Source organism: Propithecus coquereli, unplaced genomic scaffold, assembly GCF_000956105.1.
Source record: "Propithecus coquereli isolate 6110/MARCELLA unplaced genomic scaffold, Pcoq_1.0 Scaffold676, whole genome shotgun sequence".
NCBI lineage: Eukaryota > Metazoa > Chordata > Mammalia > Primates > Indriidae > Propithecus > Propithecus coquereli.
The window spans coordinates 313,674-332,649 of record NW_012152796.1 but is presented as its reverse complement, the minus strand read 5'-3'; the positions used below and the strand labels follow the sequence as shown (position 1 = coordinate 332,649).

At 37.8% G+C, this 18,976-nt stretch overlaps 1 protein-coding gene across 1 annotated transcript in view; it reads left to right on the top strand.

Annotated features, from left to right (window-relative positions):
• Positions 1-18,976, top strand: part of NSD1 (nuclear receptor binding SET domain protein 1) — a 182,484-nt gene that overhangs the window by 125,679 nt on the left and 37,829 nt on the right. The window contains exons 7-12 of the mRNA XM_012660699.1: positions 861-907; positions 2,181-2,290; positions 8,297-8,372; positions 11,510-11,628; positions 12,556-12,699; positions 15,741-15,864. Coding sequence (XP_012516153.1) covers positions 861-907; positions 2,181-2,290; positions 8,297-8,372; positions 11,510-11,628; positions 12,556-12,699; positions 15,741-15,864 — 620 coding nt within the window. The remainder of the gene's footprint in view (positions 1-860; positions 908-2,180; positions 2,291-8,296; positions 8,373-11,509; positions 11,629-12,555; positions 12,700-15,740; positions 15,865-18,976) is intronic.

The window sequence follows — 18,976 nt, the reverse complement described above, 5'->3', positions numbered from 1 at the left end:
TTAGACTATTTTCGTGTACTTACAAATTTTTTTTTTTCCTCGAGCTGCTCGTGCTCACACTTATGAATTTTTATAGCTTCAGTGTATCTTAGCTGTAGTTTCTTCTGTTCTTAACTGTGGAAAAATAAGTATAACAAATGTTACCTTTTTTTTTTTTTTTTTTTTACGTTTTTCCTTCTTTCTCTTTTTGACTATGGAAGGCACCACGCTGGACATTTTTAACCATTGTTAAGTGTGCAAGATTGTGGCACAGTTACTTTTTTTTTTTTGAGACAGAGTCTCACTCTGTTGCCTGGGCTAGAGTGATGTGGCATCAGCCTAGCTCCCAGCAACCTCAAACTCCTGGGCTCAAGCGATCCTCCTGCCTCAGCCTCCCGGGTAGCTGGGACTACAGGCATGTGCCACCATGCCCGGCTAATTTTTTCTATGTATTTTTAGTTGTCCGATTAATTTCTTTCTATTTTTAGTAGAGACGAGGTCTCGCTCTTGCTCAGGCTGGTCTCGAACTCCTGAGCTCAAACGGTCCGCCCGCCTCGGCCTCCCAGAGTGCTAGGATTACAGGCGTGAGCCACCGTGCCCGGCCTCCCTTTATCATTCTTAACATACATGTCACCTTGGGAGAGTTGGGTCTAGACATATTGTCTCTAATTCACCTTTTTACTATTGAATATTGTAGTCAGCCAAGGAATGGGAAGACTCCTTCTCTTCTGTACCCCTTTAAATTTTGGATATAACTTCTTTACATTCTGAACAGCAGTTTGTGATGTTATTCCTTCTGTTAAAAAAAAAAAGAAAAGATCCCAATTATGCTTAATCAAGTAAGGGAGAATCAAAAAGACTTTTTTTTTTTTTTTGGCAAGCACAAAAATGAAGTTTATTGAAGAGAGAAAGAGGATTATAGAGCAAGGTACAGGTTTACAGAGCGTGATACATATGCCACAGATGACAACTGGACCTATTATCGTAGCAAAGGGAGAGTCAAAGGAAGGGGACAAAAAAATTCCAAAAAGATTTTTAAAAGGACACTAAATATATTTACTGTTTGGCTCAATTATGAGCCAAACCATGTTATTAGACTCTTTCATATAATTCTTAAGAGCAGTCCTATAAAGTAATTAAGTAAATAAAGTAAATAAGTATTCTTTATTTATTCAACTTCTATTTACAGAGGAGCAGAGCAAAAATTGTAATCCTGGTTCATTTATACCCAGAATCCAGTCTTCACTTCTCCTTACTTTGTCTTTATCATTTATTAATTGCAATAAAAGGTGTTTTGCCCTTTTGACTTCTCCATTAGTTATTTTGTAATTTAAAATACACAAACACGGCCAGATGGTGGCTCACACCTGTAACCCCAGCAGTTTGGGAAGCTGAGGCAGGAGGATCTCTTGAGGCCAGGAATTTAAGAATAGCCTGAAGAACATAGAGATCCTATTTTTACAAAAAATTTTACAAATGGGGGGTGGTGAGGAGTGGAGCATACCTGTAGTCCTAGCTGCTCGAGAGGCTGAGGTTGGAAGATCTCTTGAGGATTGTTTTAGTCCAGGAGTTTGAGGTTGCAGTGAGCTGTGATTGCAACACTGCACACCAGCTTGGGCGATAGAGCAAGACCCTGTCTCAAATAAATTAAATAAATAAACAAAGAAACATACACACACACTGACATCCTCATATTAGTTTGTATCTGCATCGAAATGATTATTTTATTTTATTTTTATTTTTTTTTGAGACAGAGTCTCACTCTGTTGCCTGGGCTAGAGTGAGTGCCGTGACGTCAGCCTAGCTCACAGCAACCTCAAACTCCTGGGCTTAAGTGATCCTTCTGCCTCAGCCTCCCGAGTAGCTGGGATTACAGGCATGAGCTACCATGCCCGGCTAATTTTTTCTATATATATATTTTTAGTTGTCCAGATCATTTCTTTCTATTTTTTAGTAGAGAAGGGGCCTCACTCTTGCTCAGGCTAGTCTCGAACTCCTGACCTTGAGCGATCCACCCGCCTCGGCCTCCCAGAGCTTGTTTTATTTTAGAATAAATAAAATACTATTCTGCCTCTCCCCATAAGATGAAGAGGAAAATGTCAAGAATATTTTGTGACTCATTTGGTGTGGTATATAGATTTTTTAAAAATTACCTTTGCCCAGTTTCTTAATCATCTAATGTAAAAATACATGCATTTCAGGAAATTATGAAAGTAAGCGTCAAAGAAAACCAACTAAGAAACTTCTTGAATCCAACGATTTAGATCCTGGATTTATGCCCAAGAAGGGTGACCTTGGCCTTTCTAAAAAGGTATGTTATGTTTGTCAATTCTAAAATAATGAGTTCAACCCAGGAAATATAAGGGTTTTTAAAAACAACCTTTTTAAAGTAATATTTATAACATCAGTGTACATGCACATAGAAAAATTACAATGTTGGCAAGCATACATGATCTAAGAGATCCTCTATTAAATGGCTGTTTTGTAGTTATGTGGCAATGTGTATAAAGTGGTTTCAGGTTTTCTTTTTAAGTGAAAGTTTTAGAAAGCTTTTAAGATTGCATAAAGTTTTTGTCATAATTCCTTTTTTGAGCTTAAAACCTCTTACCTAACTTCTGCTTCACTTCTGCCTCTAAAGTCATTAGCCTACACTTACCGTATTTTTCCATCTTTGTAATGGCTCAGAAAAGAACCAGGTCTGTAATCTAGGCAGAATTATGTGAACTTAAGTTTCTGAGTTTACAGAGTTTGTTTTTAGTAGCCAGAAAAGCATCATTAAACAGTGTATAGAAATAGGAAATTATTTTCTAATTCTGTATGGAGAATGGCTAGATACTGATTCCATAGAAAACATCCTGATCCCTTTATGTGTGAAGAGTAACTCGGGGTAAATGTCAGAAATTCAGTTGTAGAATGTACAGATTTCCTTTTCAAAATATTTTTCTTTACAGAAAAAAATAAATTATAATTAAATCATAAATAATTTGAGTTTTGGGGCTTCTGTCCGTACTTAACAATAGCAAACTTCTGTCCTTGCTAATCCTATTTTAAGGCCTGTAGTTTTTAGTTTTGTTAGACACTCACCCATTTAGTTTAGTATAATTATAAAATTTAATGTATTTGTGCTTTACAACTCATTTTTTAGGAACAGCATACCTTTTAATTCTTTTATTTTTCTCAAAACAGCCTTATGACATAGACTTCTTAGGCTTATCTCCTGCCCTCTGAACTTTCTTTGCAGTTTGCATAACCTTCAGTGACAATCTCATCTCTTCAGCTCAACCATTCTCTCAATGAACCATATGCTCTTAATGAGCCTGTGATAATTTTCTTCTGTAGCACTTTCCCTTTTTGTTCTGTCTTATTCAAACCTTAGCCAGTTTGCAAGATTGTTGGAAGAGGTAGATGGAATAGGCAAGGAAAACCAGGATTCAGTTGACTGTTCTTGAAGATAGAAGTGACACTGGGCAATCAGATGACAAACTTAATAGTGTTTTACAAGGTGAGTCATGGGAGGCTGTCGTATTATTCCTGGAGATGAGGAGATGACAAATTTCAAAGAAGGAATTGAAACCATTTAAGTGAATGAGTTAAAGAAATAAGGTTAATCTTCAATGGTTTTGAAACTAAATTACTTTAAAAATTGTGTTCATTTGTATAACCTTTCTCTGTCAAATGCAGGTTTCTAATAAAAAATGTGACCTGTTGTGTTTGTGGGGTAATATTTTTCCTAAGGGGATAAAAAGGGTCATTTAATTTATGTACTTAGTTTTAATTTATATAGGCAAACAAATCTTAGACTTTTCTTTTATTTTTTTAGAACTTTGGGGCAATGGAACTTTCCTTTTTTTTTTTAATGAGATATAATTTACACCAATAAAATGCATAGGTCTTTGTTTTGTGTGTCTTTTTTTTTGAATCTCACTCTGTTGCCCTGAGTAGAGTGCCGTGGCATCAGCCTAGCTCACAGCAACATCAAACTCCTGGGCTTAAGCTATCCTCCTGCCTCAGCCTCCTGAGTAGCTGGGACTATAGGCACGTACCACCACGTCCAGCTAATTTTTCTATTTTTGGTAGAGATGGGGTCTCGCTCTTGCTCAGTCTGGTCTTGAACTCCTGAGCTCAAGGGATCCTGCCACCTCGGCCTCCGAGAGTGCTGGGATTACAGGTATGAGCCACCGTGCCAAGCCTGCATAGATTTTAATTGTTCTGTTTGATGGCTTTAGACAATTATATATACCATGGTGCTACCACCCAAACCAGGTACAATTTACAGTCATCACCCCAGAAGGTTCTTTTTGTGCCTCTTTTCAGTCCCTATTCTTGTGCAGAGGCAATGCTTTCTTCTGTTACCATAGATTAATTTTTCTTATTCTTAGACATCAATATTGTTGTGATTTGTTTTATTCTTGCCTTTTTTGTACAACACATATTTTTGAGATACACCTACAGTGATGTCATTCATTCCTCTTCACTGCAAAGGAGTTTTACTATTGTATAATTTTTATCACAATTTTCTTTTCCATTCTCCTATTGGTGCACATTTGGGTCTTTTTCATTTTAGGGCTATTAATCAGAAGGCTGGTGTATTTTTTTCCAAGTCTCGTGGTGGGCATTGTCTTAGTGTATTTAATGCTGCTATAACGATACCACAGACTGGGTAATTTATAAACGATAGAAGTTTATTTTGCTCACATTTCTGGAGCTTTGGAAGTCCAAGGTTAAGGGGCCCTTATCTGGTGAGGGCCTTCTTGCTTTGTCAGTCCCATGGCAGAAGGTGAAGGGGGAAGAAAGCACGCTCTTGAGAGAGGGAAGAGGACCAAACTCATCCTTTTTTATCTGGAACCCACTCCTGCAATAATGGCATTAATCCATTTGTGAGGGTAAAGCCCTCATGACCTAATCACCTCTTAAAAGTCCCACCTCTCAGCACTGGTGGTTTGGGGATTAAGTTTCTAACACACAAACTTTATAGGAGTTCAGAGCCCCATAGCATAAGACATATTTTTATTTCTCTTGGTATAAATCCTTAGGAATGGAATTGCTGGTTCACGTATGTTTAAGTTTTCAATTAACTGCCAAATAGTACTCCAAAATGCTTGTGCCACTTTATACTCCACCAGCAATATATGTTCCAGTTGTTCCACGTCTTTACTAACATTTTGTCAGTCATTTTAAGTCCAGGTTTTCTGGTGGATGTGAAATCATACCTCATGGTTTTAATTTTTATTTCTCTTATGATTAGTGATATGTTTATAGTATGTGTTTCCTGGCCATTCCTATGTCTTTGTGAAGTCACTGTTGAAATATACTTATTTTTGAATAGGCTTTGTCATTTTATGGTTAAATTTTTTAAAGGAGTGCTTTATATATTTTTCTTGCAAATCCTGTGTCGGATATATGTACTATAAATATTTTTTCTCAGTTTGAAGTTTCCCTATTCATTTTGCTAGAAATATCTTTGCATATAAAGAAAATATTAAACTTACTGTTTTTTTTTCTTATGATTAATACTTTTTGTCTCTTATTTAGGAAATGTTTGCATATACTGCATGGCACAAAGATGTTAGTCCTCTGGTTTCTTTTAGAAGCTTGTGGTTCTGGGTTTCACATACAGGTCTTAGTTCCATCTTGAATTTTTCAGAGGGAATTTTGAAGTTCAGTTTTTTTCCCCATGTGGCTGTCCAGTTGTTTTAGCATCATTTGCTAAAAAATCCCTAATGTCTATCTCTTCCCTCCCTCCCCCCGCTTCCTGTTCTTCAGTCATACTCCTGATTTCTTTTTTTTTCTTTCTATAGACAGGGTCTTGCTCTGTTGCCTGGGCTAGAGTGCCCTGGTGTCAGCCTAGCTCACAGCAACCTCAAACTCCTGGGCTCAAGCAATCCTCCTGCCTCAGCTTCCCCAGTAGCTGGGAACACAGGTGTGCACCATCACGCTGGGCTAATTTTCTGGTTTTTGTAGAGACAGGATCTTGCTCTTCTTGCTCAGGCTGGTCCCAAACTGCCGGCCTCAAGCAATCCTCCCACCTCTGCCTCCCAACATCCTAGGATTGGCTGGGCGTGGTGGCTCACTCCTGTAATCCTAGCACTCTGGGAGGCTGAGGTGCGAGCATCGCTTAAAGTCAGAATTTTAAGACCAGCCTGAGCAAGAGCAAGACCTGTCTCTACTAAAAAGAGAAAAAAATAGCCGGGTGTGGTGGCACATGCCTGTAGTCCCAGCTACTCAGGAGGCTGAGGCGGGAGGATCGCTTGAGCCTAGGAGTTTGAGGTTGCCGTGAGCTAGGCTGACACCAGGACACTCTAGCCTGGGCAACAGAGCAAGACTCTGTCTCAAACAAAAGAAAACAAAACAAAAAAGACCCCGAAGTGCTAGAATTATAGGCGTGAACCGCTGCACCTGGCCCTGATCTCTTTTTAAGTCTTAGGTACACTTAATAACTCTCTGTCACTGTTGAGTTTTTGTTCTTTTGGAAGGGTGGTTGGCATCAAATTAAGCACTAGAGCAAGTGAAAAATCAGTATTGGTGATGGCTAGCACCAGACTCTCCTGGAAAGTGTCTTGTCTGTTTTAGGAGCCAGCCCTGCCATCTGACCTGGTCTGTGTTACTGTGGAGGTCCTGATTACTCTGAGGTATATTTTGTCATAAGTTGAAGCCGTGATTCAGTTAGTTCCATTTTGGGACTAGATCATGAGTTACCAGGCAGACCAGTCTCTCTGTAGATGGATTAATCAATGAGTTAGAGAGGGAGGGATTATCTGCTGAGGTGTAGTACCTTAAGGGTACACTGGCTTAATGCATAGGCACTGCAGACTTTAAATGTAAAGTAAGTGACTGGTATCCTCCAAGACACTTACAAGGTTCTATGGCCTTTTTCATTCTGAGTAGAACAGATAGATTTTTATTCATATAGTGTGATTTCTTTTCTGCTGTTGTTTCTATTTACTTCATAAAATTGATGAGGTTGGAAATGAGACTATTTCCTGCATTGTTCTCTGACTGTGGTTGTGGCAACATTCTAATTATTTTGTTCCAGAGCTTTTGAGTGACTGTTAAACAATGAACTATATTTTTTTAATTTAAAAAGTTGTTCAGATTTCTTTAGTTTTTAATGATAGTCTCATTCTGTTGTCCAGGCTGGAGTGTGGTAGCACCATCATACTCTCTATAATCTTGAATTCCTAGGCTCAAGTGATCCTCATGCCTCAGCCTCCCGAGTAGCTAGGACTACAGGCACGTACCACCATGCCTGGCTAAATTTTGGTGAGGGCGGGGCTGGAGGGAAGCATCGGGTTCTCACTCTATTGTCCAGGTTGATCTCAAAATCTTGGCCTCTAATGATCCACCTGCTTCAGTCTCCTTAAGTGCTGGAATTACAGGTATGAGCCACTGTGACTACTTCAGTGAACTATACATCAGTTATCTAAACATATATGCTGTTTTTCTTAAATTATGCAAATCTATTTTATGGGTTTGTCTAGGAGTTCCATATAACTGGCCACCTAACATTTGCCCCTTAATTTTATTTGATGTGGTAGGACTTTTGATATACACTGAACATGAGGAGAGTTTTTTGTTCTTTGATTTATTAACATATTGTAATGAACATTGAAAAATTCACAGCTGTATTTTTTCATGTTTTGGTCTCAGACATTTGGAACTCTACACTAAGAATGGCATCTAAATTTTGTTTTACAGTTATGGCAAAGAATATTATCGTTCTTGTAGGAGAAGACATTTGCTTGGGATAGAACTAATTCACATAAGTATTGGTAGTGGACGAATAAAATGTGTAGGCTCTTGATTAGACTCTTGATGTCTGAGTATTTTGAGTTTTGATGTTGCTTTAATTTAGATTAATGTTGTAACCACTTCGATTGGAAGGACATTCCTTGTTTCAGAGCTGCTTAATTCAGAATTCATCAGGTAAATAAATGTGTGTCAAATCTCATGGCTATAAATATAATTTTAGGAAGGTGGATTTTAAATATAAGGGTGTGGTGGAATAAAACTGAGCATGAGTCTTTTGGAGGATATTTTTATTTGATGCCTTTCCCCTTGAAGTTTTTTTTCAAACCTTTACTATTATCATACTTTTAAAAAATATGTATGTATATATATGTATGTATATATATATGCTAATCTTCTCTGTATCATTCCAATTTTAGTATATGTGCTTCTGAAGTGAGCAGAATATACTATTCTTTTAATTGCCACAACCAGCCAGGATTCTTTATCTATGGCACTAGAAAATTCAGATTTTTGCATATAAAGAAGAGTTTATTTTCTAACAAACCATGTTCTTTTTAATTAATTATAGTGTTATGAAGCTGGTCACTTGGAGAATGGCATTACTGAATCTTGTGCTACATCTCATTTGAAAGAGTTTGGTGGAGGTAAGTATTTGATTTTTTTTTGTTATTGTTTTGTTTTGAGATTTAAAAATGTAAGCAGAAATAAGTTTTGAAGCACTTTGTCCATTAACTAGAAAAATTATGTATGTAAGCAAGACCAGTATGGGACAAGTTCTAAGACCTATTTGGCCAGAATATGCTTCCTGAAACTGTATGTAACACTACAGAATTTTATTGTCATTTTTATGCTTTATACTATAATCAGTTAAATGAAATTCTAATTATATTTGAGTAAGTAAGTGTTGGGAACAATAGAGAAAAATCAGTTCTTTAATTTTCTTTCTTTCTTTCTTTTTTCCTTCCCTTCCCTCCCCTTCCCTCCCCTCCCCTCCTTCTTCCCTTTCTTTCCTTTTTTTTTTTTTTTTGAGACAGAGTCTTGCTCTGTCACCTGGACTAGAGTGCCATGGCGTCAGCCTGGCTCACAGCAACCTCAAACTTGTGGGCTCAAGCAATCCTTCTGCCTCAGCCTCAGCCTCCCAAGTAGCTGGGACTATAGGCACATGCCACCATGCCCAGCTAATTGTTCTATTTTTAGTAGAGACAGGGTCTCACTCTTGCTCAGGCTGGTCTCTAACTTCTCAGCTCAAGAAATCCTCCTACCTCAGCCTTCCAGAGTGCTAGGATTACAGGCATGAGCCACCATGCCCGGCCAGTTCTTTTATTTTCTTACTAATCTAACTCTTCAGACTACTTTGTTAATTTCTTGGCTTTGATTCAGTTTTTGTTTCTATAGGACAGAAAATTTGGAACTGGGTTGAAAGGGAAATTGTAAATCATCTGAGCCAGTCTTTTACAAATAGTCTTATTTTTTTTTATCACATCTATGACCTTTGGTCAATTAGAATATGGTTAAAAGTAAAAAGCTTACATTTGATTCTATTCCATTTTAGTTGTCTCATAAGGGCTTAGGAATCTTACATATCATGTTAGAATCTGTCTCCTGGAATTTTTACTTGGTGATCTTGGTTCTATCCTCAGGAGGCATGGGAAGCTCTTCATTCAATGACAGATACAATATTCATAGATAAAGCATCTACTCTACCAGTTCTTTTGGTAGGACTGTTAACCTCTAATCCATCTAAAGCATTCCAAAGAGTTAGGATATTGTCTGTGTTATCCCTGATTGATAGAAGAAACATGAAAATGATCAAGGTAGCAGGATCAGGGAAATATATACAGCCTTGGACAAATTAACTGCCACCCTACTGTCTTGTTATCCATCCCAGATTTTCTCCGTGCCAGTTCTGTCTACCACTTTGTTCATTCATTTGCCAGTGCCATTTATTCTTTTATGATATTCTTGACATATTATCCCAGATTTCAGTACACTGCACCAGATGTGGTCTGTTAGTAAAGAATATCATGGGAAGGTTATATTTCATGTGATCTTAAGATGCACGCTAATTTTAATGTGATCCATGATTATTAAATTTTCTAATGTTTTCTAGCAATGCGTTAGCTTAAGTTAACTGTTGGCAGTAAAAATCCCATAGGTTGGTCAATTTGTTTGCTTGCTTTTAAAATAAACCACTTTCAAAATAATATAAGCTCTTTTCCTATATTTTTATATTTCAGTTTTTTGTAAAACCTACAGTGTAAACTTCATCTATTGTAAATTTTGTCTAAGTTTTTCCAGCTCCAGAGAATTTTGAACCTTTCTGCTACCATCCTATTATCTCTTCTTTTAGTAATAGGCTGTGAGCAACTTTGATAGCAAAGTTTCTCCATCTCAATTGGGTAGTCAAAACAGAGATCATTGAGGCAGTCTTCCGAACTCCAGCCTTCGTATTGACACCTAGCATAAATATCCTGGAATATTTTATGAAATACCACTTTAGATTTCTCTTGGTGTTTCTGTAACAAAGAGTTGAAATGTGGTAAATGGAAAATGGGCTTGGGGGGACTAGAATTTTTTGTTCTTAATATACCAGATGAGACAGTGCATTCATTTTATGTTATTGGATATTCAGTGATATACCAGCAATACATGAATATCCTTTAAACCACTGGATGTCTTCCTCCTCTCCTATAAGCCAGATCTTTTATATTTCAACTCTTTTTTTTTTTTTTTTTTTTTTTGCCCGGGCTAGAGTGCCGTGGTGTCATCCTAGCTCACAGCAACCTCAAACTCCTGGGCTCAAGCAGCCTCAGCCTCCCGAGTAGCTGGGACTACAGGCATGCGCCACCATGCCCGGCTAATTTTTTCTATATATTTTTAGTTGTCCGATTAACTTCTTTCCATTTTTAGTAGAGACGGGGTCTCGCTCTTGCTCAGGCTGGTCTCGAACTCTTGAGCTCAAACAATCCACTCGCCTTGGCCTCCCAGAGTGCTAGGATTACAGGTGTGAGCCACCGCGCCCGGCCCTATATTTCAACTCTTCATCTTAATCCTTACATCATATAGTGATATGTCTTTTTTTTTTAATTTTTAAAATTTTTATTATTTTAGAGACAGAATCTCACTCTGTCACCCAAGCTGGAATACAGTGGGGTATCATAGTTTGTTGCCACCTCAAACTCCTGGGCTTAAGCAAACCACCAACCTCAGCTTCTCAAGAAGCTGGGACTACAGGTGTATGCCACCATGCCCTTTTAATTTTTGTCAACAAGTGTGTGTGGGTTTTTTTGTTTGTTTTTTCGAGATGAGGTCTCACTACGTTGCCCAGGCTGGTTTGGTCTTGAACTCCTGGCCTCAAGCAATCCTCCCACCTCAGCCTCCCAGTGATGTGTCTTATTGTCTGTAATCTTGGAATTAGGGATTGGTATTTTTTCCTGACTAGTAAATGCATTTCTTCTTCATCTATAGGATATTTAAGTTGTTTGAGGAACTAGAATGTTTGTCATTTCAATCATTTAAATGACATTGCTTTACTCTTTAATATATATGAGGCACAATTTATATTTATGTAGTCATTCCCCCAACTAGTTATGTAGTCATGGGTAAGTCCCCTTTCTTTTTTCTACTATTTTCCTAATCTACAAAGCTGGAGAGTTAAATGAGTTTTAAAGTTGGTTTTTACTCTAACATTTGATAATTCTGTGAGGTCCCTTTATTTGAGCATAGCAGTTCTTAGATGTCTGTGGTTAGCCAACAGGTAACATCTGTTTTCCTGTCACAGGCACTACCAAGATATATGATAAACCAAGGAAGCGAAAACGTCAGAGACATATTACAGCCAAGGTGCAGTGTAAAAAAGTGAAAAATGACGACTCATCAAAAGAGACTCCAAGCTCAGAGGTACTACTCAGTTCTTGGTCTTTCGGCCTTTCAGAGATAAACTACCTTTCACCGTAGAGGCCACATTCCCCCTTTCCCTTGAGTTTACTTAAGATAGTATTCTGTTGAAACGGCTAATTGCTGTAAGGAATCTTGTAGAAAAAGGAGAGCCTAATCCTAGTAAAAATAAGTCAAAACACATACTGAACTGTGGGTATGGCCTTTTTAAAAGATCACCAGGTGTCAGACGAAATAGATAACTGTTTCATCATTAAGTAAACTTGTTCTAAAACCAGAAAGCACAATATCAAATAACCATATGATCTGAATGAACTTGAATATTGCCCTTTAAATGTTGAGACTGCTGCTATTAGGGGGAAAATTTCATTTGTCTGTTTCTTGAGATCATCATCTGCTTAATTTTTGGATAATGTTTGTAAACATTGGCTTTCAGAAAACAAAAATAGATTTCCTTGCAGAGCATCAGTGCAATCATTGATGCTATCTCTGACTTTCCAGTTCAGGTTAAAAGAGAATTAGTGTAAGTTAGGTCAGCATCACATATTGTGATGAAAAATGTTTCTTTCCAGGACAATTTGAATAGAATGCCCAAGGGGGGCATTATTTAGGAAACACTGATCTTGGAAGGACAAATAAATAATCAAATAAACTTAAGAATGTTTTCTCTCCCTTAGTGAAACCTTAAAATGGAACAGCTCAAAAAGTTCCAGTGGAACAGCCTCAGAGCAGTTAGTGGCAGGGCATGAGGCGCCCACTACCCGCCCAATCACAGCAGGGTTAGAACTAACATTGCATGCAGTCCGCCCGCGTGATTGGCTGAACATCTGTAAGTGCTTAATGGCTAGACAAATAGCAGCTCAGAGGGAGGGGGTCAGATGGAGGAGACATCAATAATACAGATTTCGGACATTATTTTTTCTCTGCAAGGGAGAACTAATGACACACAGGACGACTGGAAGCCCCAAGGAGACTGTTGAGGAGGGTGTAGAACAAGACCCTGGGATGCCTGCCTCTAAAAAAATGCAGGGTGAACGCGGTGGAGGAGCTGCACTCAAGGAGAATGTTTGCCAGGTAGAGGATGTTAGCCTACTTGTATTTTCATTGCATGTTTGTCTTTTAAAAGAAGCCCTCTCCATCTCTTGATGACCTTATCATGGTTAGATTAAAAATGATTTTGGATGATTCCAATGAAGTCACTTCCTTTAAAGATTTAACTCTTTTCCCTCCCCACAAAAAAAAAAGCAAGGAAGAGAAATAGCTTAGTGTTGATGAACCACCTACCCTCCTAGCCCATGAATGAGTATATGCCCTGAAACAGGTCTGAGATGGGAGTTTTGAATCTGTGGTTGCTTAGTCAAACATAATTCTGTGCTTCTTGTGGTGTCAGTATTTTTGGGTTTCTAAGGAAATTTTCAAGGGTGATTTTAGCTTTGAGATTTTTTTGGTCTTGTTTTGTTTTTTTGCTTTAAAGTGGTGACTTTATCCAGAACGTGTAGCTGCATAAAATAAAATGAAATGAGAAAAAAAATAAAGTGGTGACTTTAGAAAATCTATCACCTATATTTTCCCAATTTATTTAATAAGTATTTATACAGTATTTACTATGTGTCAGGTATTGTTCCAAGCATTTCATGAATATTGTATCATTTAGTCATCATAGCAATCTCATAACATAGAGTTCTGTTATCCCCATTTTGCAGAGGAGGAAACTGAATTACAGAGAGACTAAATAGCTTGCTAAATAGCTTTGAAGTCTGGGTTTCACATTGTGTTGTATTGCCTTTCTGAGAGATTCGATTCCACTTTGTTAAAGAGCCTTCATCTGACTTTGGGAGTAAACTGAGTGAATGCTTTGGATATGTTCCCTTTTTACAGTCTTGATTTACCTATGTAAATTCTTAAAATTTGGCATACAAACCTGGGGATATTAGTTCTTTTTATTCTTTTTTAATTGAAACAACTAAAAAAATTAGCCCAGTCCCAGAAGATGTTATTGTGGCCTATATAATTTCATCCCAGTTTCTTTGACTTTTCATTTTCACTATTTTTTATAAAGAATTGTTCATATTTCGACCAGCTCCCAGTGTTAATTCTCAAAGACAGGTATGCCCATTTTGTACTAAGTGAGACAAGTCAGAGTGTGAATATATTTTACAAGCATTTTTTCCAAAGAAAGATTAAAGGTTGGTTGGCCCTGTGATCCTGGCTTATTTGGATCAGTCTTTGTGTCAATCTCTTGTCCTGGCATAATTTATTAATAGCACATCCTTTCACTCTCAAGTGTCCCAGTTTGAAAGGTAAAATTATATGGCCATCCCAATTAAAGCGTTAGTCCATAACATTTAGTTAATTTCAGAAATTTATTCTTCAATTTATATTGTAATTGAAATTTTCCTATTTAAGTGATAAATATAAATTTGTTTACTGTATGTGAACACTTAAATCATTGGTACTCTGAATATATAAAGATAAATATATAACATTTATGGCATTTTTCAATTTTTATGTGTGAATAGTGGATAATAAAGAGTCAGATATTTGAGAATAACTCAGACTATGGGTAGATTAAGGCCCTGGGGTCCTCTCTCAATCCTGGGCTGCCTCTCTAGCCTTTCTTCCTAAAGCTTTTTTAAATTTCAGCTTTGATGTTTTTAAGTGACCAAGACCTATTCTATTTCTCGAGTTCTTGAAGATAGAACTTGCTTAGTGACCTTTCCCCTTTCTTGCCTTACATAGTAAGTATAAGGGTTTTAAAAATCTTTAGTATTTTTCTGCTAATTCAAGTCAGGGTGTTTGATAAAAAGTAATGCATATTGGAATTTTGCCAAATTTTCGTAAATCTTATAATGTTGTCATAGCAACAGATGCATATACTTAGACTGAGTTCTGCGAAGAGTGAAAAAAAAAAATTAAAAAAGGATGCACCTCATTATTCCTAAGCCTCTGTCTTAAGCGATTCCCTGTCTTGGATGAGATCATCTGAGAAGGGTGATCTTTCTGAGGTGGTTCTCGACGTGTCTCAAAGGGCTGTTGAGACCTTGATGGGGGCTCTTTGGGACTGTTATGACCTAAGCTGAGCTGGCCAGTGTCTCTTGCTTGAACCACTGCACTGTCCTCCTGGTTTGTCTCTTTGCTCTATTCTCATTTTCTACCCTTTCATTTTCCATGTAGTAGTAGTCAGGGGGATCATTTTAAAAATGAAAACCTGATTTTAGCCTTCCTTTGACAAAGCTCTCCAATGGTACACCTTTGCAGTTAGGATAGTATCTACAACTACAGGCCCCTGCCTCTTTCTCACCTCATTTTCTGCCACTTCTAATGTTTGTTTACTTTAGTCCAGTGACGCTGGCTTTTCTCGTGATTCTCAAACATTGAAAAATAGGAAAACATATGTTTTTTTCTATTGGTGGACCTTCTGTACTTTGACTCTGTACCTGCCTTCACATCTTCATGTGGCTGCCTTGTCATTCAGAGCTTAGCTCAGAACCAAGTCTGCGAGGCCATCTCTAGTCACTCAATCCAAAGTAGCTGTTGGAATTCTCTACCTAGTACTTACCATTATCTGTTATCTTTCCTTTTTGTTTAATTGTTTAGTTGTGTCTTCTATCCCTAGAATATAAAAACCACAAGAACCAAGGACCTTGTGGTGCCTGGCATAGAGGAGGTAATAATTAAATATTAGTTCAGTGAGTGGTGGGATTTCTTGTTAAAACTACCTTTTTCTTTTTTTTTTTTTTTAATAAGAGTCTTACTCTGTCACCCTGGCTAGAGCGCAGTGGCGTCATCATGGCTCACTGCAACCTCAAACTTCCTGTCCTCCAGGGATCTTCCTTTCTCAGCCTCCCAGGTAGCTGGGACTATAGGTGTGCACCACCATACCGGGCTAGTTTTTCTTCTTTTTTGCTAAGACAGAGTCTCGCTCTTGCTCAGGCTGGTCTTGAATTCCTGGCCTCAAGTGATCCTCCTGCCTTGGCCTCTCAAAGTGCTAGGATTACAGGTGGGAGCCACTGCACCCAGCCCAATTTTTAATCTTTACTCTCACAAGAGCCTTCCATGTGGGATTTTAAAAAAACTCTTTTCTACAGGCAGATCTGTGTTCTTTCTCTTAACAGAACTGTGAGAAAGTGGGTGAGCTGCTGTTATGTGAGGCTCAGTGCTGTGGGGCTTTCCACCTGGAGTGCCTTGGATTAACTGAGATGCCAAGAGGAAAATTTATCTGCAATGAATGTCGCACAGGTAAAGCAGATAAAAAAAAAAAAGTCTTCTTCCAAGGAATGCTTGACTTTTTAAATTTGTCTGGGAAAAAAACTCATTTATTGAATAAGCTGTTTTATAGCAACATTGGGCTAGTTACTATAGACACAGAAGTGGTGCTTTATTACCCCAACCCTCAGGAAGGCTGCCGTGTGAATAATATCTGGATACCATAATACAGTACAAAATGTGTTATATTGGAGATACATCCCGAGTGCAGTGTGAGCAGAAATGAGCTAGTGTCACAAAGGAAGATACCTGGGTTGGTTTTAAGAGAGAAATAGAAATTATTGTGAGAAGGGGAAGGGTACAAGTTCCAATAATGAAAGTGTATGAAATATTTGGAATACAGGGAGTATAGGCCAGTGTATTTAGAGTTTAAGATATTTTAGTTAACAGGCATCAGTCATGACTAGGAGGGCTTCTGTGTTACTGTTTTATATTTTATAAGTTGGCTGGTGATTACATGAGTGTGTTTACTTGATGATTATTTGTGAATTATATGCTTAGGATATGTGCACTTTACTATGTGTGCATCATACATTAATAAAAATGTTTACAGAAAATTCTTTGGAGAGTTATAACTTATAGATTGAGTCAGAAAATAGTAACAGTCAGCTCAAACCAGCCTGTGAGGCACCTCATAAGCTGTACTGTGTTCTTTTTTTAAAGCATGATATGCAGATGTTACAGCATTTAAGCAATGAAGAAATCAGGGCTGAAACTATAGATTTTTTTCTTTTTCTTTCTTTCTTTTTTTTTTTTTTTTTTTTTTGAGACAGAGTCTCACTTTGTTGCCCGGGCTAGAGTGAGTGCCCAAGTAACCACAATCATAATGAAAGTTTTGAACTTTTCTGTCACTCCACAATGTTCTGTCATGATCAATCCCAGACAATCCCCATCTCCAACTGCAGGTAACCAATGATCTGGTTTCTGTTACAACTGATTAGATTTATCATTTTTTAGAATTTCGTGTGAATGAAGTAAAACAGTATATAATCTTTTGTGTCTGGCTGAGTGTAATGTTTTTGAGACTCATCTATGTTGTGTGTATCAGTAGTTTATTCTTTTTTTTTTTTTTTTTTTGAGACAGAGTCTCACTGTGTTGCCTGGGCTAGAGTGCCATGGCATCAGCCTAGCTCACAGCAACCTCAAACTCCTGGGCTCAAGCAATCCTTCTGCCTCAGCCTCCCGAGTAGCTGGGACTACAGGCATGCACCACCACGCCCGGCTAATTTTTTCTATATAGATATATTTTTTAGTTGTCCAGATCATTTCTTTCTATTTTTTAGTAGAGACAGGATCTCGCTCTTGCTCAGGCTGGTCTTGAACTCCTGACCTTGAGCGATCCACCTGCCTCGGCCTCCCAGAGTGCTAGGATTACAGACGTGAGCCACCACGCCTGGCCTGAAACTATAGATTTTATGCTCATAAATCATTGAAGCCATGGGCGTGAATAATGTTGCCCGAAGAGAAGCATCAGTGGAGTGAAAAGAGAGTCATTGACACTATGTGGGGATACCCTCTTCTCAGGAGTTAACCGGAAGGCAAGGAGGAGCTAGTCAATATCTGTAAAGCCATGGGAGTGGGGTGTTACCAGTAGGGACAGATGTGGCAAAAATACTGAGGAGGTTCTGGAGTGAAAAGAGGCTTTTGTGTTTGGCAGTGAGAAAATGCTTCACTTTTCGCCAGAGGATGCCGCGGTAAACTAGATTGAAGGGTGAATGGATAGCAGTGTACATTACTTCTTTAAAAAGTTTGACTTCAATAGAAAGGGCAGTAGCCGAAGAGAGGATTATTATAGGGTCAATAGGAAGATCATATATTGAGTGTTTGTAGGATGGAGGTTAAGAACCAGTGTAGACAAACACATTTCTGCCAAAGGAGAGGGAATAATGGTGGAGTACAGTCACGGAGACAGGAGAGGATACTTTTGAAGAGATGGAAAGGTAGTAACAAGATGAGAATTTACTATGGAGTTATGAGGCAGAAGACAGGAGCTAAAGCAGTTTTTTCTTGGCTTGGTGAGAATTATGGGAATGGTAGTTGTTTCTGACTTTAATGGTAGAGTATAGCTTTAGGGTGGGAAACGAGGTGGAATTAACTTGTGTCTATAAATAGATAGCTGTGTCAGATTGAGGCCCCTATTGGTTGGGACAGTTATTTTATTTTCTTGCAGCCACTTTCAACAACTTGGGATCAAAAGTTGGAAGACGAGATCTGGGTTTATTTTGCCTTCCCTTAGCTGGGCTTTTGATCTTTATGGGAAATAGTGCCATGCAGCCTTGAAAATGAAATTTAGAAAAATTTTTTTAGGTATATTAGTATTTCCATTATTCTAATCCTAAAAAAGTCATCTTGCCTTTTTTTTGTAGTAATAATTCAGTTTTGTCTTATTAATCTTTATTATGATGTAATGCCCTATGAACAGGTTGATCTAAGATAAAGCCGTTTTTAACACATCGACTGCCATGTGAGTTGTATTTAACTCAGGCTAGTTCTGAACCTGGGGCCTAATGAAGCAAAACCCTGCAGTTTGGTTTGTAAAAATCTTAACTCGTTGATGTTCTTATTGTTACAACTGATATTGACAATTTAATTCTAAAAACATGGATTGCATTGCATTCTATAACACATGCACAGAAAACAATAAAAAGTAACACCTTAAAAAAGATCTTTTTGTTTTAATAAAATACGTGACCCCAGGGGAAAAATTTTTTTCTTGTGTGGCAGTCAGTGTGTTAAAAAAAAAAAAAAATCAGTTTTATTGTTGATAATTTGCCCACTATAAAATGCACCCATTTTAAGCGTATGCATTGATAGGTTTTGATAACATGTATTCACCCAAGTAACCACAATCATAATGAAGGTTTTGAACTTTTCTGTCACTCCACAATGTTCTGTCATGATCAATCCCAGACAATCCCCATCTCCAACTGCAGGTAACCAATGATCTGGTTTCTGTTACAACTGATTAGATTTATCATTTTTTAGAGTTTCGTGTGAATGAAGTAAAACAGTATATAATCTTTTGTGTCTGGCTGAGTGTAATGTTTTTGAGACTCATCTATGTTGTGTGTATCAGTAGTTTATT